General features: G+C 49.2%; 1 protein-coding gene across 1 annotated transcript; it reads left to right on the top strand.

Moving 5' to 3' along the window:
• Window positions 1-1820: 1820 nt before the first annotated feature.
• LOC146182039 (acetylcholinesterase-like) lies at window positions 1821-25901 on the top strand. Its single transcript, XM_084575886.1, has 11 exons — window positions 1821-1986; window positions 3199-3480; window positions 4655-4793; window positions 9373-9660; window positions 12420-12690; window positions 14424-14666; window positions 15590-15909; window positions 19703-19922; window positions 21343-21567; window positions 23023-23264; window positions 25456-25901. Exons 1-11 carry the CDS (start codon window positions 1821-1823, stop codon window positions 25748-25750), a joined length of 2691 nt encoding a protein of 896 aa, XP_084432012.1. The 3' UTR covers window positions 25751-25901.
• Window positions 25902-26372: the final 471 nt, after the last annotated feature.

Genomic DNA, 26372 nt, shown 5'->3' on the forward strand with positions numbered 1-26372 from the left:
ACAGGGTCCGCAGAATCGCTCTCCCGAGGACTTCATTACCTCAGCAAACTTCTTTTCATTTATACAACTGCGATCCTTTTATGCTCTCGATGTGTGCAAATTTATGAAAATGTTAATCAATGTACAACTGTGGCTCATGTTACGTGCGCAAAGTAAACGGAAGCGATTGGGTACTCAAAAAAAAAAAAAAAGCCTGAAGCTGGTTATCTATCTTAAAACTGAAGCCACCCTTGAATACTTGGGTTGCACTAACGTTTCCAGCTGGAACCAATTCCGCTTGTGTCATCCCGATGTATTATGTGTCCTGAAAAATGGTTGTAGCGTCACCAGTGAGGAGTTCCAAGTAAGAGAAAAGAAAGCCCCGAGTCAGACTGAACGATAAGCTGATAGAATTCGCTGGCACTGCAACGAACTCAGGCTGGATGATGACAATAGTGATGCTGGGACTCACGCGCGCTTGCAACGTCTTATTGTAGCGTGCCTTTGCATCAGCCCGATGTATACCGTTATCCGCCAGGGGTGGTTTCCTGTGCACGGATAGCTCTTTCTCCTCACCGGGGATCCGCAGCTGAAATGTGCTTATAGTGAGCCTATAGTGCCAACGATGTTTTCCGCGAGAATTCACGAAATCGTTTCAAGATAGGTTCAGCAGCGTCTTCTGATAAGGGCGCTAACCACGATATAACTATAACCGTACTGTAAATGACAGCACGGACAAGCAAGAACAGCAATAAGTAATGGTACTGGCCGTATTGATTGAACAGTGGTGCTATAACTCTCCTGTTCGTCGTATCCCTCTATATCGACAGCCGCCATATCTTTTCAACGTTCGTGGAAATGTGCGTATTAAACGATGTTCTTCTTCCTTGCTCGGTATTTAACCCTGCGTTTGTCTCAAATATATGCTCTTGCACATTGTAGCGATCCGCTTAGGTAGGATGTCGGGTTGTTTTTTTAGACCCCATGTGGGAAGGTTCGAAAGTTATGGGCATCATCAAAAACGGGCGAATTTGCAGTATGAATGGTGTGCTGAGATGTCGCTTGGCTCTGCTGAACGTCGCGTGGTCGGAATTGTTGCTTCGGAAATTCATGGGGTGGGACATCCCGCCCCTCTCTACTGTACTGTCCAACGTTACTAGATCGTACTGTCACTCGTCGGAGCGTATATTATGTTCAACACGAAATGATTGTTGCTCGATGAGTGCATTGATTTTGACTAACTTTAGATTTGAGCGGTTGTACTGCTATGATACAGTGATATCCTCGGGTCTCAGGTCCTGATCTATGTACATATTTTTGGTACAAGAGCTGGCTAATGGTTGGCTAGTGAACTGCCTAGTAGCTGCAGCTAATGACTCATTGATAGATTGACTTTTGTAATCGTCGAACCTCCTCAATAGACGCCGCAGCGATCTCAAAAATTGACTCCCATTGCTGACCTTCTTTCGCCTCCATGCACTTTGCTGCTAGCTAAATCAGTAGTTTTTATTTGTGCCACTATTATCCCCCCACACATATAATTAGCATAGCTTCCACGTTATAGGAAAAACATTACATATCATCGCATTTACCAAGCCGTACGAACGTGCCTGCGTGGCATCCAAGCGTCCTGGAAGGCTGCACTGCAATCTCACCCTCCCATCTCAATGGCGAAACCCCCAGTTGGCAGAGCCTACCGATTCGGTCATGTCATGTCCGAGGGATGAGCGCAGCCCAAACGGCATCGTCCTCATCGATCGGAGCCCCCTCTGCAGGCACGTGCCTCCAGATAAAGAAGAAGACGGCGCGCATCGCGCTTCACTCGAGAGGCGTCTGCCACCATGAAGAAGAACAGCAGAGCTGACGTTCGGGGGAGCACCAGCTCGTACTCGACGGCACTCACCACAATGTCTCCCCAAAAGGCGAGTGAGAGCCTGGGCCAAGCCGCAGTCGCCGAAGCCGACATGTACGCGGCCGTCATTGCGCTCACTGCAGCCATCGAAGAAGGTGGGTGCGCAGGATGCGAGTCTGTACGGTCTTGCGTTCACTCACGTCATAGAATGCGTCACTTTTGTAATGCCAGAGCAATTACGCGTGTATTAGGCCCAAATATAGGGCCTCCTTAGTTAGGTCTACAGTGTGCAAGTGGAATTGAGGACTTTGCAGTGAGCTATGGCAATGAAAATGATAGGTGTACCGCGAAGCAACACAGTAGTGTGGGTCAAGGAACAAACTGGTTAGCGACCCGTCAAAATTAGCACGAAGAAATTGGCTTGGTTAGATCATGTAATGCGAAATGAGCATAGCCGATGGTCGTTAACAATGACGGAGTGGTTTCCAAGGGACGGCAAGGGTAGCAAGGGCTTCCTAAGATAACAGCGCAAGGCGTAGATGAGGATACTAAACGAGACACAACGAGCGCTGTTGTGTCTGCTTGTCTTGTGTTACCGTCTACATTTTGCGCTTTTAACTTAGGATGAATCACCAACAAACCAAACTGCTGCTCTGTGTAGCATGCAGGGGCGGCAGAAGTTTAGGAAGACGGATGTGATTAGGAAGTTTACGGGCTGTGGTGGTCGCAGCTGGCGGAGCAGGGTCCATTAAAAATCACTCGGGGATTTTTTATCGGGCAGTTGTCATGGTCAATATATTGTTGATGGCAGAAACGAAATGGAGTCGGGACTGTGTCTTCCACAAGCTTCGACAACACAGTATGGCTCCGCTGCATCAGCTGCCCTTAAAGAAGCGGAACATTAAATGCGAGGAGCTTTTCGAAGTTATTTCACTGTAAGCCATACAGTTTTCGCCCGATGACACAGCAACAACGCTAACGGTACCTCCCGGTTTTATATATGGCAGTCGTAAGAATCGGGTGATGTCACGTTAATTTGCTTGCTGAATGGTTGAAGTGCGGCCAGTACCAATACGGAACATATGGTTCTTAACCGACTGTTCGCAACGAAGTTCGTATGTGTAAATGGGAAGCGCGTTAATCGTGTGTAGTCATTGCATATCAAACGGCGTCGGTACCACCCGCAAGCGCAGTATAGACACGCTACATCCACAGACCGTAGCAGTGTTGTACTTTGCTCTTATCAACACTAACCACGCACTCAATTTCGTTCAGCTGCTGGCGATTCTATAGGATACAGCCGCCGGTTAAGGCAGGGCGCAGTGTGGCATTTCACCCCCGTGTGACGTAAATTTTCCGCTTTCCAGAGGAGGACACCAAAGCTGGTGCAACCGGGACGTCGCCGCCAGCAGCTTTCGTCCCGTGCGATAGCACTTCGCCCAAGTCGTCGGCTTCGCGTGTGGCCGTTGCTACCTCACGGAGGTCACCAGGTGCCTACCAGAGCTATCCGGCCGCGCAACCTCCACCAGCATGCAGCGACACGTGGCCATCGCCGCCCCTTGTCGCCCACGGTATTGCTGGCTCCGCGGCGGGCCATGAAGAGGGACGTCAGTTCAGCGGATACGCCATACAGCCTGCAGGACATGATGGTAAGCTGCCCCCTGATTATGTGATGCCGATGATAGCCGAAGTTTATTGGAACACCTCCTCTCATGGCGTTCCCCTTTATGGCCCTGTGCCAAGATCTGGCTCACTTCTTTTGAACTGTATGAGGAGTGCGACGGCGGCTTAATTGGCCCAGGCAGATGCCCAAAACATCCGTTTCAGAAGACTAGATCGCACAGTCAGTTTCTTTTCCAAGGAGAATTCCGCGCAGTCATGCATGCTTGATTTAGACTGCGTTTAAACGTGATTTTCACGAGCAACTACTACTTGTATTCAATTGGACAAGCGGACTTGCCGCAGTGTACCATTGGTGGCATTGCAGAGACTGCGGAGCATATATTAGTGATGTGCCCAGTGTATGAGTGCGAAATGATAATGCTATAGCTACCTCCTTACACATTTGGACAATAGGCCTCTCTCGAAGGTTTTACTACTGGTCGCATGACCGGGCAAGTGGAAAGCGTTGTGAAGGAACAGCGCAATTAACGGGGCACAAGAAAACGAGGAAGGACAAACGTTTCCTTGTGTCCCGTCAATTGCACTGTTCCTTCACAATGCAGAACCAAGTAGCCCGCTGACTTGCTCTTACCAGTGGAAAGCTCTACAGGCAATGCGTGCTTCTTGCGGGCTTTTTGCTGTTTGACACGGGACTGGACTCTGGGAGCGCTTGTGAGAAAGTCACTGTGCTTGTGCATCTGTGTCATACCTCTTCTCAGTACATCGCCACTCATCACGACCCTCTTTCTTTTCCTTTTCTCCTTGCCTGGCGCAGAGTAGCTGGCCAGATGCTCAAATTTCCTGCCGACCTCTGTATTTCCATTCGACATATCTATCTGTGATTCGGCCAAAACCTTGTGGCTAGCTGACCTCCGTCCCTCGCTGAATTCAGTGTACTGCTAAGGGTTCAAATTATCTCTTTGGCGAAATGAGTTCCGCTGCCCAGATCAGGTCTTTATTGGGGCTGTTTGACGGGCGGGTTATGCGCAGGCATTGCCAATGCATTTCCGGTCTGGGTGTGCTGTATTCCGTGCAGCTCTAAGCCGGGCAAATGCATTTCCGCTCTGGGTGCGCTGTATTCCGTGCAGCTCTAAGCCGGGCAGCAGCGTAAGACTAGTTAACTCCTTTTTACAGGCCCGTGGCCTGTCCCTGGTGGCGTAGGCGGTCAAATATCGGATACCTGGGATCCTGGTCTTCGAACAAGGACAGAGGGAAGCAGTCACTTGGGGCTGTGTGCCCCCGGTGTGGCGACCGAGGGCATCTATGGAAGAGAAACTTACACGAGCCCCTCCGACGGTAGGTGGGGCGACGCACTAAGGTAACGCGAGCAACTCCTCTTTTCCTCTATTGGTGATCGTTGCATCTACCCGAAATAAGTTTTGCAAATGGCGGGCACGATGAGCGGATATACATGGCCACTCAGTTCTGCCTTAGGCTGTTATTGGGTTAGTTGGGTACTGCATCTATTATCCTCTCCTGTTTTCTGTGTGCGCGCGCGTGCGTGCGTGCGCGCGCGTGTGTGTGTGTGTGTGTGTGTGTGTGTGTGTGTGTGTGTGTGTGTGTGTGTGTGTGTGTGTGTGTGTGTGTGTGGTGTGTGTTTGTGTGTGTGTTTGTGTGTGTGTGTGTGTGTGTGTGTGTGTGTGTGTGTGTGTGTGTGTGTGTGTGTGTGTGTGTGTGTGTGTGTGTGTGTGTGTGTGTGTGTGTGTGTGTGTGTGTGTGTGTGTGTGTGTTTGTGCGTGCGTGCGTGCGTGCTTGACTCTTGCGTGAGCCTCTTACCTGGCTTCTAGCAGAGCCTCGAATTCCCCGAGTTCGGCAAAGGAAACGTAGCGCTCTGAGCCGCGAGATTTCATTACAGGGAGTCATGTAAGACTAACTTCCGATCGTTCCCCTCCCCCAGCCGTCGTCTGCGATCTCCTGATTTTGACGGCAGCCTTAGCCAGACCGATGACTTTCGCTGGCCTTAATTGTTCTTCCTGGTTTGGCAGCAGTACCCCCCAGGAATCTCTTATTTTCGGTTCTCCAAAGCTAGGGCAAGTCCACACCATGGGGACAAAGTCCGCGATTCCAATGCATTTTTTGCATCAAGGGCTAAACACCTCGCGGTGCCACTTGCTTAAAAGGTGTGGTTTTGGAAAGACTACAATTAGCAGTTTCTTCTACGCTACCTCTTCTCTCTGTGTGGGTTTCCTTGACTACAAGTAGAACGAGAGGAAGAAGACGGCTACACGGCATGAAAGAGCACTGAACAAGGGTAGAGCGGGAGGAGCGGTCGAGCCAATGTTTCTACAAGTAGACTTGTCGAAACTCGACAATGTTGTGCCGGTGGGGTTATCACATAGCCCACCGCCAACAGGGTTGTGCCAAGGAGTTGGTTGCGTAGCGCTCGTCACCCGTTTCGTGAACGAGGGCTGTGACTGCTGCCCACACCCAGTTTTCTTTTAGCCCAGCCATGCTACAGCCATGATGGAAACCCGACCTGTGAGAACCCGACCTTTGCAGGTCATTAGTTGTTCGAAACTTTAAGCCCTCCAAGGGGCTTAGCAGGGTTAGCAGAGCCTCTTCCAAACGCACACCCCTGAGAGAGCCGGGCGCCGGGCCGGGGGACGCTTGTACCCATTTTACCGGTGGGTGTCCGGCGGTGGGTTTCGAACTGACCACCTCCCGCAGTCGAGACGGGCGCCCAAACCACTCGGCGAAACCAAACCGGCCAGCACCTAATGCGACCATCCCGTGCGGCTGGGCCGCTAAGTCCCCTCCCCCTTAAAGGGGGGTGAGACAGAGCGGCCCAGGCGGTGTGGTCCTTCCCTGTTGGACAATAAAAGTTTTCAACAACAACAACGAGGGTTGTTAGCTCCCTGGGCGGTAGCGATGGATCCGAGTCGGCGCTGGTGAGATGACGAACAAGCTTTATACACTATTTACAGGCATTGGTGGTGGTGACTATGATTTATTTTTTTTTGGGAGGGGTACTGGTCACGTCTTATGTTAGCCATCTTTGTGGCATCACTCTTGGTGACCAGGGGGAAGGGGAAGTTGGGATTAGGGGAAGGTTGGGGAGGGGAAGGTTGCTGACGCCGCATATGTCGCCGCCATTTCCGCACGAAGCACTATAGGCCCATGCAGGCCTACAGAACAGAGCTGAGGCCAGACTCGATAAATCAGGAGGAGCCGGTGAGCAGAAAGTTGGTTCCGAGCTGGGAAGAGCAATTGCCCTTCCGTATCAGCAGGGAGACCAAGATTCCGATAGCCATTCAGAAGTTTCTGGCGATGTCCAGCGGAGGCTGGACACACGAGGAGAAAGTGTCCCAGTGTGCCAGTATTGCCGCAAGAGGGACAGGCTGGGCTGGGGGCTCGGCCACAGGCATACATGCGGGACGGAGTCCACGTGCAGCCTATTTACACAATGAGTTCGGCTCTGGGGCCGAAAGCTAACATAGCCATACGCGACTGTTCTCGCGCAGCGACGGCCGGGGAGATTCCGCCGTGTCCGTTCTCTCAGGGGGCGCACTGCTCCCGATGGACACTAGTGACGAACTCACACTCGGAGTCTCGAAGGGAAGCACTTGAGTCTCCGTAACCGAGAAACCGTTGACGCTCAAATAATCCAATCCGACGGCAGCACTTTCGCAGGGCCAATGGGAGAGCTTGCTGCGCTCTTGCTTCAAATATGCCGCGGGGCGAGAAGGGGTCCATCGCCTGGGCCACGGCGCCGTGCTGTCTGGATGCTCAGCTCATGTTGAAACACGTCGCTTCCCTCCCTTTGGCACGGCTCGCCTCCAGTGCACTGATGCTGTGCAGAGAAATATACGGATTTTTTGAAGGAGGCAATCGCCGGAGAAGTTTGGCGTCCGGCTGAATTTCTGGGTGGCTTTGGCCGGGCACAACAAGTGGCCGAAACGTTGAATCGACTTGCGAACTGTGCCCCCCCCCCCCCCCCCCCTCTACTCTTGTTCAGTGCTCTTTCATACTTGAGTGCAAGTGACGTTCCAACTTGTAAGTGTAAATATGAGCAGTATCATATGTGGGTTCGAGTGGGAGGAAACTAATTGCTTTGTGTATCGCCTGAAGCTCCAATGCAAGGGGGTGCATGTATCCACGCCATACGTTGCGCGAGAGTTAAGATGAGGATGGGAGGGACTGTACACAGCGGTAACTCCCTGCAGAGCTGTGAGTGATGCATCGGTGTATATTATGCACCCTGGAGGCAAATGCGCGGCTGATATCGGCGGCGAAGCAATGGAGTGATTGTCTGTGCGTTGACAGTACGACCAAGGAGGAAGAGTGTGTAAGCGATGGAGCTGAAGCGACATTTTCCGGGCTCTGCTTGTCTCATGCTGGTCGATGGGTTCAGCTAATGTATTAAAGAATACTCATTAACATAGTCATACGGTAAAGCATATTGTTCTTGAGACTGCATGCAGGAAAGACGCAAAATGTTTCTAGTTTAAATATAGTTTCAACCTAGTGATAGAGTAAAAGCTGCGAGTGTCAGCGATAGGCCCTCCAACATCGTCTTTTCAATTTGCTGTTTTTTTAACATAATTTTCCCACCTTCTTGGTTCACACGAAAGATGCTGTATCTGTCACACTTGTTCGGTGGACACCTGACCGTGCCATAAGGGAGGAAAGTAGGAGTGAAAGCAGAAAGAAAGGTGCCGTAGTGGAGGGCTGAGGAGTAACTCAACTCCCCAACTCGACCCTCCGCTGGCGGGTCCATGTAAACAGGGCTATTGGGGTTACCATATGCAAATCACGAAAATAGCCGTTGCGCCGTCAGGAAACGCATGCAGTTTCGTCAAATTGCCCCGCCGTGATGGTGCAGTGGGTACGGCTCTCAACTACTGTGTTCAAGGACGCTGTATCAAATCCCAGCCTCGACGGCCGCTTGTTGATGGAGGCGAAAAGCTAGGTTCCCGTGCGATGTGCGATGTCAGTTGCACGTTAAAGAACCCCAGGTGGTCGAAATGTCTGGAGCCCTTCACTTTGTTGTTGTGGCTGTAGGAAGAAGGAAAAGAAAATGCACGGGACTGCTTGTAGCTGAGCCACCTCCGCTGCCTGATTGATTTATGGGATGGCTCCTCTTTCTCTCTTTCCACTTTCACTCCGCTGCCTCGTGCGGACAGAAGAGAGAAAGTAGAGAAGGAAAGAAAGGAAAAGAAGAGAGAGAGAAAGACGCGCGCCGCAACAGCCGTCGTCCACCACCTAAGCGGTGGCGGGTGCAATGACAGCCCACAACAGACAAACTTGGTGGCTGGCCAGCCCCCGTCGTAAGCGGCGTTTACCTACTGTCCCAGCCCCATAGGGCCAGGAACAGCCCTTACTACGGCGTTGTTGTTGTTGTTGTGGCTGTAGGAAGAAGGAAAAGAAAATGCACGGGCCTGCTACTGGCTCTGTAGCTGAGCCACCTCCGCTGCCTCGTGCAGACAGAAGAGAAAAAAAAAACTGAATTATTTATAGGAAGGGAAAGGCGCAGAAGAATGAAAAGGAAGAGGGAGAGAAAGACGCGCGCCGCAACAACAGCCGTCTTCCACCACCGGAATGATGGCGGGTGCAATGACGGCCTGCAACAGATTAAAATTTGTACAGGCTAGCCGCCGCAAGCGGCGGTTACCTACCTACCTGTCCCAGCCCCATACGGGGAAAACCAGCGGCGTCTTTCATAGCCTGAGCCGCCTTGGGACGTCCTACAAATCAAACCAGTTTTGTCAAATCGCGTGGGCTGTCTACTTATGCGTAACACTCTGCATGCCTGTGAAAGCTCTATTTTTAGGCCTGCGCAGCGACTCAAACTGCCCCTGTTTAGTAGAACAAGTTGCAAATCCCGATAGCATAACCGTTTTTCTTGTACGGATGCCTGGAAACCTTGCGTTATTCCTCAGTGACGAATCTTTAAGACATGGACATCGGGCCAGAGACGGAGATGGAACACCAGTGGGCCAGGAGGCGGACTTTGTGCCACAGCACTCGCGATCCAGCGTCACCACCGACGACGAGAGCAGGGCAATGACCGGTGGCTTCAGGGACGACGTCAAGCTCGGAGCAGAGGCGGATGGCAAGCAAAGGCCGCCTGTCACGGGCCCCCAACAGCCCCTGCCCGAAGGTAACAAGCACGAAGAAAAGACCGCTGGATCGGCGGCCGATGCAATGTCCCCTGCATCCAGGAGGTGGTAAGCGTGAAGGAATATTCGTAACATTAAATCATCATCGTCGATATAGTCAACTGGTGATTTGAGTCACCTGTGGCAGAAAAGCATTGTCCCGCTGAAAGCGCTATTTTTAGAACCAGACTCAGCCACTAGTTCGCCAAATTTTTCTTGGTATATGTCTCCCCTGCTGACTCCCTGCTGCCGCAGGTTTCGGTTCCCGCGGTTCTAGAGTCGAAGCGGAATTGTAAACTGGATGTCACGGTGGACGGGACTGCTCACCGAGACGTTTACTAGGGGAAAACTCCAAGAGAAAAAAAGTCATCTGTCTGTACGCAAGAAATTTGCGCAAATGAGACCGCCATTTACGAGTGTTACCCATCAAATACACCCCACCCTCTCATTAAGAAACCATCACTGAGTGTCTTGAGCGACCGCCGGCTATCTAATCTCTTAATTACGTACATGTGGCATGTACAGCCTTTATCAAAAGTTTACAGCCCACGGGGTCTACTTCTGAGCGATATTATGTGGCTCGTATTGCATTCCCAGGTTTCTATACTTGCTGAAGGCAAGAAGATTTTTCGGCCTACCCTCTCCAATGGTATCGTCCTACCCTCTCTAATTTTTTGTCCTACCCTCTCCAGTATTTGTCGCACTTGCTATGTGGACACCCGAACCGCGCCGTAAGGGAAGAGATGAAGGTGGGAGTGAAAGTGGAAATAGAGAAAGGGGAGCCGTAGTGGAGGGCTACGGAGTAATTTCGACCACCTGGGGATCTTTAACGTGCGCTGACATCGCACAGCACACGGACGCCACTTCGTTTCGCCTCCATCGAAACGCAGCCGCCATGGTAGGGTTCGAGCCCGGGAACTCCGGACAGTTGTCGGGCGTCTTACCACTACACCACCCCGGCGAGAAATTTTTTTCCCTTAACATTTCTGAGCTTTCCTGCATTAAACAAAACAAGTGACAATGGAATACTAAAATGGCCAATAAGAACGCGGAAAAGAGATGCACGTGAAACTGTACTCTTTGTTGAACTGGGGGCGAGGGTGCGTGCCGAGCGTGCGCCCCTCCTGTGTCGTCGCATCCGTAGTGAGTGGCGGTGGGGGTGGTGGTGAAAAACTTTATACAATGTTGAGCGCCTTAAGTAATTACATCATAATGACGGGTCGGCTCTTGGTTGCGTGTTGTGGCCGGAAGCTGGTGCTTCCCAGCGACACCCAAAGCCCAGTCCGTCAGCCGCCTTTGAACGGCCGGGTCAGAGCTGGACACCGCAGCCTCCCATCGCTCGAGGTCGGAGAATTGCTAAGTGGCTGGAGGGTGGAATTCCGAGCATTTGATCATAATATGCTCAAAATCAGCTTTAGGTGCCCCACACAGCGTGCACTGCAGCGAGAACAGTCCTGGATGGATCAAAGCTAAGAAAGCAGGGGATGGGAATGTACGGGACTGAAGCTGGCGCCACGCCACCTGTTGTAGCTTAGTCATAGATTTATGAGGAGGAGGGTAGATGGTTCGCTGATCACGGTAATGGAGAGAGATTTCGTGATAGGATACCATGCGCTCGCGAGCATCTCCCCAGGCAGTGGTAGTCCGTGCTCGGCTGACGTATTCTCGAGCAAAAGAGAGCTGCTTCGTTGCCTGGGTGACCCGTGTGAGTGGGCACCCATATTAATTGAATAGGGTGTTCGGGTGGGGAGAGTGGCGGTGAGGAAGCGCGCCGCTATCGCGGGTGCACCGTACTCACGCTTCTGGGTTGCCGAGGGACTCATCTGGTGGCAGGTTTTGTATATCGAATTACCGATATATCGAACTATTTCGCGATCCCATTCGAGTCCGGGATCGACTGTAGATTGCTATTCGCAACCTTAATAAGCAAGAAATTAATTTTCTCTAAACCAACGCCGGTAGTTTTTGGGTTGTTTGTGGCAGATGTAATTTATTCAGTGCTGGTGGGCTCTAGGAAAACTGAATGTTGCGTGCGTAGCGGAGAAGCCAACTGACCTGGCTAAGCGCTCTGTGTGGTCTCGTGGCAGAATCAGTTGCTCAGTGCACTAGAAATATTAACCAGATCAGAGATAATAACGTTGTTAAACAATATTGACTTCGAGAAGGGGGTTATGATCCCATTTACTAATTTATATTTGCACTAGGTACATTTGCCACAAATTAGAATTTGCTTTGGTATAACTGACGCTTTGTCGCTTTTAACACAGGTTTAATCAGGCTATAGAGTACGTGTCATATCGGTCTTTTAGTGAAGCATTAAAAGGTGTTTATATCTTTATTAAGGTTGTCATTTTTTTCTGCAGGGAGCATAAAGGAATATCTGTTATCCAGTGGGAACGAGAACTACCATATCGGCTCTTGGCAGGTAGTTAGTACAATCAGACACAGTATTAGTGATAAGCTTCTGCAGGATATGTAATAAGAAAATTTAGGATGAGATGAAATTCGAAGCATTTATCCTTGTGTTGCGAGTTAATCGCGCTACCCTTAGGCCATGAAGGCACATTCGTAAGGCTTGGTTAAAGCCGTCAATCAATCAGTCAATCAATCAATCGATCGATCGACCAATCAGTAGGCTTTTTTATTGGTTACTCGTTACTTTATTTGCAAAACACATAAGGACAAGAAAACAAAGACAATTACCGCGCCTTACATTTCTTCATAACCTTTTCCCCTACCCTTACTGAGAATCGTTTAGTGTGCCTTGGCGCTGGTCCACCGAAGCGCCGTGTAGAACCGTGAGGAATGAAGTGCGCCACCGCGTGCAGGTGCATTCGCAGCTCACTACTGGTGACGGGGTTCGTGTTCGCTCTCTCGCTGGCCCTAGTCACAGTCATCGTGGCCGTGTACGAGTACCTGCGGGAGTTGGACCGGCCCGTGGCCCGGGGCCGATTCGGCGCCGTGCGCGGACAGCGGATCGTGGTGCGCGACCAGGGCCGCGAGTGGCCCGTGTTTGCTTTCCTGGGCGTCCCGTTCGCCAAGGCTCCCCTAGGGCCTCTGCGCTTCGCACCTCCATTGCCTCCGGACCGGCCGCTGGGGGTACGGCAGAGGTGCTTGATTCGCCAATTAGCTGTTGCAAATATCCCCGCGGTTTTAATTTAGGTGTTTATACAACAAATCTCCTGTGTAGGCCGTTTTACGTAAGAGGTGGGCGGGTTCACGGAAGAAGGCTTTTACTGGCAGTCCTGATATTTATCGAACTGGGATGGTGCACAACTTCAGGCAGATCATTCCAGCCCTTCGTTGTAAGCGAAAAAAAAAAAAAGAAACGAATGAAGATGCGACGATGTGCCCGCATGTGGAGGGCATGCCGATTTGGAGTGACCGGTACGGGATGAGTGACGATGTTGTCGGTACTCGGAGCATGACGATAAACTTACGATAAAGGGTGAGTCTATAGCTATTGTGCGTCCTGTTTTTAGGTCGGGAAGATTGTCGCTGTGACACTAGTACAGGAGGAATAATCATGGCAGATAAATAGGGCAGTGCGATTTTGGATAAGTCGAACCCGACATCATAAGTGATGCAAAGCTCGGAGGTTAGCGGACTATCATGCATCATGCCACATTCAAACAAACTGCTCCGTCCTTATCGAAGCACTATTATCGTGAACAAAATAAACCTTACGGTGGGGCACGTACCATAGCTAGCTACCCGTCTGATAGGGGACCCTCCTGTGTGGTATATAATCCCTTAGAGGCGCATCCATCGAAGTACCCTAAAATATCCAGCAGCTGCCCGCAGATAAAGCCCCTAGTTTGATTCATTATTTAGAACTTACAGGCTTATATTGGTCGCATTATATATCCCTACTGAAAAATCAAACGTTCTACGGGGCAATAACCTCATAAAATCTCATCTAATCGCATAAACTCTCATACGGTGCACATTATTATCATAAAATATCTTACATAATTTATGTACAAGAAAATATGAGACCTTATGCAATTATATGCGACTTGTGTGCGATTTCTCATGTGAATTGAGTGAGATTGTGTGAGAAAATGTGAGGTTATTGCCTCATACAAATTTTTCATTAGGCATGTTTTGCGTGATAGCGTATGGGCCCGTGTGGCAGAAAACCAGGCTCTTAAACTGCAGCCGGACTACGTGAAAGGTACTTTTGAAAAGGGCTATGTTACCGACGCGGTCTCAGAAGAAGCATATACGATTCCTTTATATATTCAGTCTTCGCTGAGTTACGGTGGACAGTCTGAAGGAGTACCATGCACTTGTTCTACGTTTACCTCATATTTTGTGCGGACCGTGTCGCTGGGAATCGCGCATTCGTATGTTCACGGCCAGATGCGTCCCGAATACTGATGATAAATGCTGGGTTTTCAAGTCCGGTTCCATGCATGGGAAATGTCATAGCTAACAGTTTTAAGAATGACAATCTAGAACACTATCCATGAGAGATTCTATATAAAGGACGGCTCCGCCCTTACAGTATGTCTTTTTCTTTAATGCAGTCCGTTGATAAAGATCTATAGATTTACGGTCGTACACTATTCGTAGACTTTTGTCTATAGACTGACTATATACAATAGACAATACATAGTAAGAAGGACGGCAATGTATTCTAAATGAAATATATGGACCATTTTTATAAAGGTGGATCGATTTCGACCACCCGCGTTCGTCGACGGGAACTGCAATTTTGGCTCGTATTTTTGCTTTTCGCCCCCATCAAAATGCTGCCGCCACGGCCGATACCGAACCGACAAACTCGTGCCCCACATCATAGCGGTGCATCCTGTGGCGTCCCGCAGGATGACAAGGACGAGGGTGCCCTAGACAGTTGGGACAAACGTCCCCCGTGCCCGCAGCAGGACTTCTATCTGGGCCGCGAGCGCGTCAGTCCCGTAAACGCCAGCGAAGACTGCCTGCACTTGAACATCTGGGCGCCTCCTTGGAACTGCACCCCGGACACGAAGCTCGGCACCTGCGAGCAGCGGACAGTGCTATTTTTCCTCTACGGGGCGGCATTTCAGAACGGCGGCAACAGCTTCGAGGCACGTCTGGACGTCGTAACTGTATGCTTATGAAAGAGTTTTCCGCTCTGGGCCGCTGTGTAAAGGGCTAATAAATAATATCTGCTGACCATGCGGTACCGATTTAGAATCACTAATGTGCCTTAGAAGCATTGACTTCATTGAATAATTTTTTCTTGAGCGTGCGGCATGAGCGCAGAAATACGACAGCGAGGGCCATTGGGCGTCCGTTCTGTGTGTCCAGGTATGCTGTACGGCTCCTAAGGACCGCCACAAGCACTCGGCCACCTCTTTAGCACTATCACAATTTCGAACAAACAACTGTGAAGCGCTCTGGAACGAAATATATCTTTTTGTCATGTCTTAAAATATGCACTCCCCCGCCCCTCCTGCTATAGCTCCAGATGGAGCTGCAGCATGCACAAATAAATAAATAAATAAATAAATAAATAAATAAATAAATAAATAAATAAATAAATAAATACATAAATAAATAAATAAATAAATAAATAAATAAATAAATAAATAAATAAATAAATAAATAAATAAATAAATAAATGGTAACTTGGGATGAAAACAGTGCATACTTGGCGCGAATGTGCTGTTTTGCCACCTCGTTTCGTAATAGGCCACTGCAGGGCCACTTGTTTGATGCTGCGGTAACAATGCTAAAAAGTGGTCGAATTGCCGTTATGTATGGGAGCTTTCTTCTGACCTCTCGGATTTCTTTGGATGAAGAACTTCATATATACATTTTACTCTATACTTCCCGCCGATAAAAAGCGCTTTAGTCAATAGCCAAGCAGGTCTTTTGCCATTAAAATTCGATCGTTGCCATCGAATTATTACAGTTAAAGGCGTAATATTTACCGTTTTCGTTTCCATCTTCGCTCGAGGGAGGACAAAGATTACATCCCATCTGATAAACTATCTCCGCGATGCAGCTCTACGACGGCCGGTACCTGTCCGCTATCGGCGACCTCGTCGTGGTGGTGCCGAACTATCGCGTCGGGGCGCTGGGCTTTCTCAGCGGTCCTTGGGACAACAGACTCCGGGGGAACGCTGGCCTGCACGACCAGCGGCTAGCGCTCGAGTGGACTCTGGCCAACATCGGCTCGTTCGGCGGGAACGCCTCACTCGTTGCCTTGGCTGGCCACGATGCAGGGGCGTCGTCCCTCGGCTTCCACCTCTTCAGCGGGGATCTCGCCTTCTGGACGCGCAATACGACTCGTTTCATCCTGCACAGCGGAGGACCCTTCCACAGGCAAGCGCAGTGCACTTCGTTTTGTGTGGTCGCTCCCTGCAACAGGCTCGGAGACCGTGTGCTCGACTTTATTTAACAAAGAGCGAGAGCTATGTTATTGGCGGGTTTCAAGCTGGGAGATATTCAGATTAAGAAATTGACGTGTGATTAAGGTATACAGAATCGTTTAACGGAGGCCGAGCCTAACTGGATGCCAATGGGGAAGACCGTCGTGCTGCTGATGCAACCTGACTGGCGATGATGGTGATACTTCGCTCCGCAGCACGCATAAAAAACTTGAGGGACACCTAAGCTCCATCTTTAAGGGTATGACGCAACAGTGTTAAAGGCTGAAGTCTGCGGGTCCTGTAGTGGATCGTCGTTGACGTGCATGCAATGTCCTGTACTCGCTTAATTCCTTAATGTGGGCCTCCATTATCTTTAGCATGTAGTCTTGAGCTACCACATGTGTGCAGGACCAGCCGACAAAAATCCACTTTAAGCAAGCTGTATAAGTGCCTACCTGGCATAAGGCTAGCACGTGTGGCTCTGGGTCCCGGGTTTGAATCCCATCGCATTCTCCCACCTGCCAGAAGCATGCCCGTGATATTCCGCTTACAACGCCAGTGGAGGATTATCCGGAGAATAGGGCAGTTAAACTGCAGTTATTTTATTCTGTTCAAAATTACTCTTCTCAAGATTACCCTGGACCGCATTACTAAAAAAGCAAATAATTTATTTCCAGCCATATACTAACTGCGGTTCTGCATCATGGTGCGGCCGCTCATCTATAGGCACAGGCGTTTCTTTCTGTTCCGTTGTCTCTGCGTGCATCGTGCTCCAATTCCGACCCTTCTTTTCTGCCAGAGTCCTCCTCACCGCTATTTGGCTGCTCCTTGTTTTCTAGTATTTCTTTTTTCAACTCTTTTGCGAGGAGGTTCGAATGGCTCCTGGAAGCCAGCGGCCGTTGCATGCTTTCGTTGCCGCTCTCAGATGAAGACCGCGGCAGTGTAGATCGGTAGGCAGCGTCTCTCCCTTCTTCGCCGCCTTCGAGGCGCCCGGTCCCCACTCCGTAGTACAGAAAGGTCGACGGGTCGCTTTTCTGGTGTTGGGGAAACAGACAGTGAGCACGACAGGGACCTTTGATATTGTTAAAAATTTTCAGGCATGCGCTTTTAACGAGATGGTGGTAAATGCCCCGTTCGCCAGAAAGTTCGACGTCAGCGTTGTCGGTGTATAGTTGCTCTAAAAATAACGGTAGTCGCTTTGGAAAGTGGAGCTGCAGCGTTAGCTGACATAAGTCACAGGAACTGGGGAAGTTCCGCTGCCGCCGGAATGGCGCCGCTGCGGCCGCCATGTTTGTTCCAGCTCAGCCGGCGTGCGCCCATGTTTCTCGCAGCTTCGGAATCTGAGGGGTGCTCTGAACGGGCGCATTTCTTCAAATTTTCGGGCCACAGGTTTAATAACTCGTGCTTAGATTGTTAGGGAAGAAGTAAAAGACAGAATTCGCCTTCTGCGCGAATAAAATGGGTTGTGAAACGAGAGTTTAACGAAGGTAGTAGCTAAATGCATCGATTGTATATGCATTTTATGGTTGAAAATAATATCTGAGCAGGTAAGGAAATTATCCCGGGTTGACAATCATGCATGAACCAAAGATTTAGCTTACACTTAATCGAGTTTGGCGCTGTGGGTTTTAAAAAGAAAAGCTTTTTCTGCTATCGTCAAGCTCGCGTGTCATTTCAAGATTACATTGCGGTATTAAAATTCATGAGCGTAGTTAATGAGATCATAGTAAACGCTGATATACCCCATATTTCTTAAACTCCTGTTTCCTTCATTTAATTACTCGATTGCAATTTAGAGAGGCTAAAGAGAATATCGAGCAAATGCCACTCTTACAAGCACGTAAGCTTTGTGTGTATGATTGTGTGTAAAGGAGAAGTACGTTAGCCTAATAAAAATGCTATTAACATTGTCGAAACTCCGCGAGTTTATTTGACATTATTTTTGTTGCCGCTGCTTGCATTCCGACGCTCTTAGAGTCACTTTTGTTTGGCGCTGAGCCCCTTTAGCATGGAATTAGGCAATTTGGATAGTTAGATTTTGTTTACATTATGAAAATAGCTATAAAGTGCGCTAAATACAAGTCAACTCAAAGAGCATATGTCATGCGGTCAGCGAGCAGCAGGTAAAATATAGATACAATAATAAACAAGACCTGGAATGCTGACCATGCGCGATCTGAGAAAAGGGGGCAAGCAGTACACAGCTCAGCAAAAGGTACTTCTGGTTTAGAAATCGTTTCGTCCCCTGCTCATATCTAACCTGCTAATAGATTTTGGTCTGCATTATGGAATGAAGTGCTGAACTTAATAGCCAACTGAAAAACGTCACGCGGCCAGCGAGCAGAAGGTAAGAAGGAGATACAAAAATAAACAAGGGCCAGAATGCTCATCAATTCCGGAAGAAGAGGTGCAAACAAAAATCAGCGTTCACATTCGCGTGAGTCATTACCATTCCGGGGCGTCACTATTCAAAATGTGAGACACAGTGTGTTTAATTCCTTCTAATTCGGAGAATTAAATCCGTCGAATGCTCACCTGCATCGGGCATGGAGAAAACGAAGAATCTTGCGAAAGAGAACAAAAGTTTACAAAACAGCAACCGACGCCGCAGTTCAACCACGAGAAAGCACAACACAATATGTTGAAATGTCCGATATTACTTCAAAAATTGCATTGGCATTCTTCCTGTTATAAGTGCGCTTTCCCATCAAGACACGCCTCTATCGGATGTTATATTCTGAGATGAGGCACGCATTATGCTCAATGATTACTGCACACACAGCTCCCTTAAATTTATATCACCTTGACCTTGTAACAATAATTCTTTTCTTCGCATGTAGAGCGCTATGAAGCACAGTGTATATTCAAACACGTGACTCGCAGAACGTTGTGTTGCTCGTAGGTGAAAATTTATCCCGCTTTATTCTTTGTAGCTAAAACAGTAGGTCGTTCGCTGCCATTCATACCGCTTGGAATGTTAACAAAGGCCTGCCCGGATTCCTGGCGATTGGCGAACCCTAAAGCGCAGCAGACGTGAATATTATGCATTTATAGCCCCTTTTCATAGTTTTACAAAACGCTTAGAGCGAGAGGACACGTTTTCGAGCACAACGCGCAAGCCATCTTTCTACTGCAGCACTGGCACCAGGGAAGCTGACGGAACATTCATGTCGGTGCGTGACCACGTCACCGCAGGGAACCAATCAGAGGCGTGGCTTGGCTCGGCGGCGGAGAGAAAGCGAATGCGGTACTTAGCTGACATGGCCGGGGACGGATTGGTGGTAGGGTTTTGCGACATCACGTGACGACATAATATGGAAGATTTGGCAGCAGCTGCCAGCATGGGCTTATCCTATCAGATTGGAGGGTTAGGGGAATCGAACTCCTCCAGGGGCCTTGAGTTCTGAGTTCAGACATACGCAACCCCTAGGCCACGCAGGTACATTCATGCGGGGTTTATAATGGGTTACCTTCCGCACAGTGCCTTAGCTTGCGACTGTATATGTCCAAAGTTATCTGTGGGATACTAGACGCAAAAATGAAGCGATTAGCGTTTAAGCGAGGTGCACGGTGCAAACGAGTTGCGAACTGCGAGGTGCAGCGAGGTGCAAACTGCGTGCAGGCGAAAGAGCTTCCGCAAGAGGAGTAGCGAAATGGAGCCGTTAACGCGAACGGCAGAGCCCTTAGAGGCCCCGCCCTCCCAGTTTTGTTCCAAGACCACATATGCGGTGGCGGCGGTTATGCAGGTACGAAGGCCAGGGCACCGAGGGCTCTCGCCTCCTGGCTTCTAGCCTCCGCTGTCCAGCGGACCTTGCGTCGGACCAGGCACTGCAGTGCCTGCAAAAGGCCAGCGTGGACGGAGTAGCACGCAATCAGCTGGCGCTCAACTTCGTACCGATGTTCAACAGGGCGCCGCTGCTCCGACCACGACCTCGGCAGGGGCTGGAGAGGTCTTCGCGCTCAAAGGTGTGTGTGGCGCGGCTGTTCTGACAGAACAAATTTAGTAAGAAACTCAAGAAGAGCTTATCGAGCCGCGCTGCAGAGTAAGAAGCACTTGGCTAATTAAAATTAAAACAGATAAGTCAAGGGAACGAAACAGTCAGCCGCAGTAACGTTTCCGCGTTGAACGAAATAGTTTGAACATTCTTTCTCTTTTGTGCGGTCTCTTCCGCTCCTGCATGCATTCATTTCTCCTATTAAGGCTGGATGTTTATGTGACTCCATTGGTCTTTTCTGCCGTTCTTGATGAGTCTCGTAGCACACTTTTCTTTTCAGGTCATGCAGTGCTTGATAGTACAAAAAGCTGGGAGTGTTCGCGCTCTGCCATTTGGCTTTCACCTTCAAGGGCTTCAGCGGGGCACCTGAGGCACCGCCTGGATACGTGTACTACAAAAAAATCTATATATGCTGTATAAAAAGTCTCGATTAAAGCGGGACAATGTATTTCACAAGCCAGATGACCTCTCTCAGGTTCTTCTCTATCGAGGCGCCAACGTATTGTCAGCCCAAGGCGTGGTCACAATGCCTCACCAAGAAAATTCCAGTGGATGCGTGCGTACCCATGCATTCGTCGACTGGCGTGGTTTCACGTGACAGGAAAGCGCTATCACATGTGGTTAGTCGGGTAGGGCCGCCTACCGGAGTCCTCCACCTCTGCTGCTGCATTCGTGCGGGGGTCAGTGAAGAACCCCCAGAGGGGAGCAGACGACAGAAGCTCGGTCGCTGCAACAAGGTTCTATTAGATCATATACCACTTTATTCGCCTCCGTCGCTGGCTACACAGGCGAGGAAGTGCCACTGAGGTGAAAAGGGTTTGGTTTATGTAGCTTTAATGTCCAAATGCGACTGAGGCTATCAGGCACGTCATAGGGGAGAACTCCGGCAAGTTCGCCCACTTGGCGCTCTTTGAAATGTACTGACAGCACGCGGGTGCCTTTTCTTCCTCAATCGAAAAGCGGCCGCCGCTATCGGGATTGAACTCGTGGTCTTGGGTTTAGCAGCCAAGCGCCAAAACCACTGAGTCACCGCGGCGCGTTGAGGGGAGGAGACCTCTTGACGAAGTAGGTTGTATTTGTGCCGATCGAGCAAAAGTCCCCCACATCTTTTTAGAGGTAGACTGCGGTAACTTGGTGCAGACTGTCTTCCAGTGTGATGGCGTTTTTTATTGTGTGAATACCGAAGTTCCTGCTGAGACGTCATCATCCGTGCTTTTTTTTACAACGTGGGATTACAATTATATAATAAGACATTTGTCTCGGTTCTAATTTGTCATTGACGAATAAAAACTTCAGGAATTATGTCGGTAGCTCGGCGAACAAGACACAGCACCAGCCATTTAAAGCCATACCAGCCATAAAATTCTTGCTGTTGTCAATGTGCCTTGCAGATAGATAACCCGCAAGGCCTAGAGTTCCTCCTGGGCCGTGCAGGCAACGAGGGCGCGTACCCGTGGTTCGTGGCGCAGCACCACTCGACCTCCAGCGACTCCCGGCGACTGGCCACTCGGCTTCTGGGCCAGGAGGCGCTAGACCGCTGGCAGACAGCCACGGGGGTCACGCTGGACTCGCAGTCCACGGATGCACCCTACGAGGAAGCTGTCGGCGACGTCCTGGTGAGGGATAGTCTTCTTGCTATGCCTCATGAAAGGTCTGCACGAAGAGTGTCGTTCGGCGTATACCTTGTGCACGCCTTTAATCATAGAGACTCACCTCGTGTATACTGATGTGAACATTAGGCCTCCAGTATAAAGCAGACCCCCCTATCTTGCTGCATCGTATATGAAGCGCCTGCGTTTGGTATGGCAATCCAATATTTGTGCCGCGTCCACCATCCGGCCGTTGGCATCTTGCCACGGAACCTACAAGGCGCGTAGGTGTATCGTGTACAGATTCTTGGCCGCACGATACGTGTCGTGGTGGCTCTGTGGATTTGGCGCTCGGCTACATGAGCCCAGGGTCGCGTGATCGGGTCCCGGCCCCGGGATAGAAGCGGAGTGCTATCTATATGATGTCAAGGCACGCTAAGAAACACCCCGTGGTCGGAATTTATCTTGGGCCCTCTGTTTCTTATAGCCTATGCACACCTTGGTGACAATAAACGCGAAGGCGGTGCTGTGTTCCACAACGTTAAGACGTTTCTTACCCACTGGAAAGGCGCTACAGGGTTTTTCCCACGGGCACTTACAATTCACTTTCCTATGAGGCACTTAAAGTTACTTTTCGAGCAGCGAAACGTACATTGGTTCATACTGAAAACGCAGCAGAAACAGTGTGTACGCTGAGTGGGTCGAAGAACACTTCATAGCGCTTTCAACAGGCCTCGATCAAAGCAAGCAAATTTACACACGTAGACAGATATATCGTTACTTAAGAAGAGCACTGCAGCATATTGCCCAAAACATTAAGCTCAAACACTTTGGTTGGCCCAATTAAACACCCTTTAGAAACTTCAGTCAAGATGATGAGCTTGAGTAGTTTTCTTTTCTCGTCTAAACTTTTTTCTTTTTGTGCGCGCGCTTTTCACTGGGAACAAGAACAAACCGTCCGCACTAATCGATATTGGCTCGATCGTGGAAAAGGCGTTTGCTATTGGTCCATTCCAACTAAGGTGACAATGTTTGAAAACATGCATCTACAAAGTCATTTTAGACACGTGTTAGAGATCTCTATTCACCTTTCGCTTTGCCAATGGAATCAGAACTCGGATATATGACTCGGGTCGAGCACACAAATGCACATTCAACATCGCGGCCACTCTGGGACTCATGACCTGGTGACTGAGGTATACTACCCAGAGTCCTCTGCGCGGGGTGGTGGCGCCATTACGTATGCACCCGCACTACACTCCGCAGTTCCCCGAACTGACTGCACACACAGTACACGAGATCACCAAAGGACGAGGGCATTCTTTCCGCGCATAATTACGTTGATTAGAATGCAGATAGTAAGTGTCCGTCTGCAGTAAAGCTCCCGTTGTAGTGAATCCTCTAAAATTGCCATACGCATGGTCAGCTGCAGACTGGAATAAGCAAGGGCGTTTAAGCCCTCGCCTATTTGCACATGCGCAGGAGGTGTGCCCAATGACCGAGCTCGCAGAGCAACTGCACGCCTGGCAGAATCGGGTGTACATGTACGTTCTGGGGTACCGGCCCAGCTACTCGGAGTGGCCTGACGAGACCGAGGCGGTGCATTTCGAGGACATGGAACTGGTGTTCGGCATACCGTTCAGGCCCAGGGTGTCCTCCAACGACCGCGACAAGCAATGGGCGAGGACCATGATACACGTGTGGGCCACGTTCGCACGCACAGGGTATACCGGCGAGTGTGCATGTGTGCGAAATTTCGTGCCAATATTGTGCTGATTATTTTTGCTTAAATTACAGAACACCAAAAAGAGTTAGGAGTAGGGCTATCCGGTATTAATACAGGAATGCTTTTAACGGCCGCATTTTCAGCTCCCATTGTCCGTTACGGTTCCGTTCTCCAAGGGTACAGGACATCCATTGGCGCCCTAGCGAGGCTCAGAGGTGTTACATAAATTATCGTGTGTTGTTCCATTACTTCAAAAATATCAAGTGAAGCAGTACTAACTTCAAGCAGTTCTTTAGTTGCTACCACCAATAATGACGTTGCAAAGACAAAAGATCGTTATTTGGAGAGGGTTTCTAAAGCGTGCGCCCCAGAACCGTTAGAACAAAAATTGCTGTGGTGGCGCCAGATGGTGCCACTTGTCCGTGGCCAATGCATTGCGCGGGTACCCGACGTTCGCCTCATCTGCGGCGACTTTAACGTCAGGTACAAGTAACAGGCTCCATCCTCACGACCTCGATCAGAACGGCGGAAGAGACAGCCATAACCCTCGCCATCCGATACATCTCATCCAACCCCGCCGGGGTGGCGCAGTGGTTACGGCGCTCGACTATACTGTTCCCAAGGACGCGGGATCGAATCCCGGCCTCGGCGGCCGCTTTTCGATAGAGGCGAAAAGCAAGGCGCCCGTGTGCTGTGCGATGACAGTGTACGTTAAAGAAATCCAAGTGGTCGAAATTTCCGAAGTCCTCCACTGCGGCCTCTCACATAGCTTGTGTCGCTCTGGGACGTTAAACCGCATAAACCAAACCAGTTGTTAAGAATCCACTTCAAGCCACTACCACAAGTGCATCTTGCATTAATTACATTGTTGCACAACACGTCGATTAAGCCAGTAATAACTATGTGTCCTACTTCAGTTACCGCATGCCGTTACCCCGGTCCTGCGCGACAGCACAGAACATGCGCTGGGTAAAAATGAGTTTCCTCAAAAACTTCACTTTGGGTCAACACGCATGCGCTCCTGCAGTGGAATAATCAAGGTCTAGCACGGGTTTTGTATACTCGAAAATCGTTATGGCTCAGAAAAAGAAACATATGACTTCTTGGGGAAGGACACAGAACCTGGACGAAGCGTTTCATCCAGATTGTGCGTCTCTCCCCTTATCGTTAACCCTTCTTGCGAGCTAGAGCATTTCGAAAATATCGCTTCACTGTTCTCCTCCAGATGTTCGCGTTTTGTGAAGCGTGGATCTCTTCGCGGTTCTCGTTTATATATCCTCATTAATACTTGTGTTAATAATTCACAATTTTGATAGTTTTTACCGCAGTCCAGACACAAAATTCGGGCCTTTACGGATCGTTCGAGCGTTTACCCGAGAATATAATTATAATATTCGCCCAGTGCTGCCAAATGCAACATTAGGTTGGGCCCACTGATGTCACTTTCATGTGCACCTATATCTATAGTCTTTTTTCCCAAATTCCAGATGTACGGATGAACGTTAGGAGCATCCCCCTTGAAACATGATAGGGGGAGTACGGCGATGTTCGATATTGTTGCTCCATATTTCTCTAACCAATCTGACAAACTAAAAGGTGTAACCCAGAATTTCCCCCTTTTTTTTAAATTCATTTTCTATTGCCTTCAACACTGTACTAATTTTGATTACAGAGATGCAAACGAGTTTCTTTATTGATAATGAATACTTCGTATTTCTATATTTTTAGCCCATTGTCATGAGCGTCGCCAACCTTATCTTTTTTTATTAACGCCTCCCGTGGGTGCGTCCACATTAACTTATTGCCTCTTAAATCCGGAGAATAGCGACTGCACCTGCCCGGCATCTGAGTGGATAATACAACTTTCTTAAAAAATATGCTCAGTATTTGCAACAGGTTTACCACCGCAGATATGTTGATGCTTTTTGCATTCGCGTGTTTTGAGTTTCTGATTTCTCTTCAATGAGCAGCTGCTTGCTTAATCGCCATACAGAGGTTCCTTCCTTGTTTGCCTTTTCTTTTCTTTCTATAGTATGTCTGCTATGCCATGTCGCTATCGTAATTGCCAATTTGCCCGTTTGTCCGTTTTAGATAGCCTTTAATGTTGACCAGACATGTATGAGCCACTTGGGCATCGTCGGGGGGAACTATGTGGAATTTTTTTTATCTTTCTTCGCTCTTCTCTGCAGAAGACCGCCCACAGTGGAGGCCGCTAGGTGGTCCGAGTACGACAGCGCCCACCCCACGATCATAAAGCTCGGGCCCAAGGAGGCGGCCGAACACTCTGACGACCGGCAGCAGCTGTGCGATATTATGCGCGCTGACCGTCTGACGTCGCGAGGCGTGCCCTCGTCATCGCCGATTGGCACTACCGGGCCTCGCTCGAGCGCCGCAGACTGTAGCGCCACCTGGATCTCACCAGTCGGTTGCTTCGCGGTGATGGTCACGATGACAACACGCGCGAATGTGTTGTTAATACCATAGCTGAATACTCCAGGATGACTCGTGCCTGTGGTGCACGAAGAGCGAACTTTAGCGCCTTCAAGTCTTAAGTTGAAAACCGTTGCCCATTTTCTGTTCGGCTTCATGCTTTACTCAAGAAAACTTCATATTCATGTACCATATAACGTTCGAGGCTATCGAGCGAGTACAGGGACATATAGGACGTGTTGCATGGGCGGAAATTTTGTTTATAGCGAGCAATAAGTGCGTCATAAAAAACTAATAAACGACCGGTATTCGAAATCGACCGATCTCTGGTCTAGACATGTGTTCCCAAGGTGTTTGTCCGTGTGATATGTATGTATGTATGTATGTATGTATGTATGTATGTATGTATGTATGTATGTATGTATGTATGTATGTATGTATGTATGTATGTATGTATGTATGTATGTATGTATGTATGTATGTATGTATGTATGTATGTATGTATGTATGTATGTATGTATGTATGTATGTATGTATGTATGTATGTATGTATGTATGTATGTATGTATGTATGTATGTATGTATGTATGTATGTATGTATGTATGTATGTATGTATGTATGTATGTATGTATGTAAGTCAGAAGAGGACATCGAAGGTTCAATTAGGTAATGAAC

This window comes from Amblyomma maculatum, chromosome 8, assembly GCF_055883805.1.
Source record: "Amblyomma maculatum isolate TAMU_Amacu chromosome 8, ASM5588380v1, whole genome shotgun sequence".
Lineage (NCBI taxonomy): Eukaryota > Metazoa > Arthropoda > Arachnida > Ixodida > Ixodidae > Amblyomma > Amblyomma maculatum.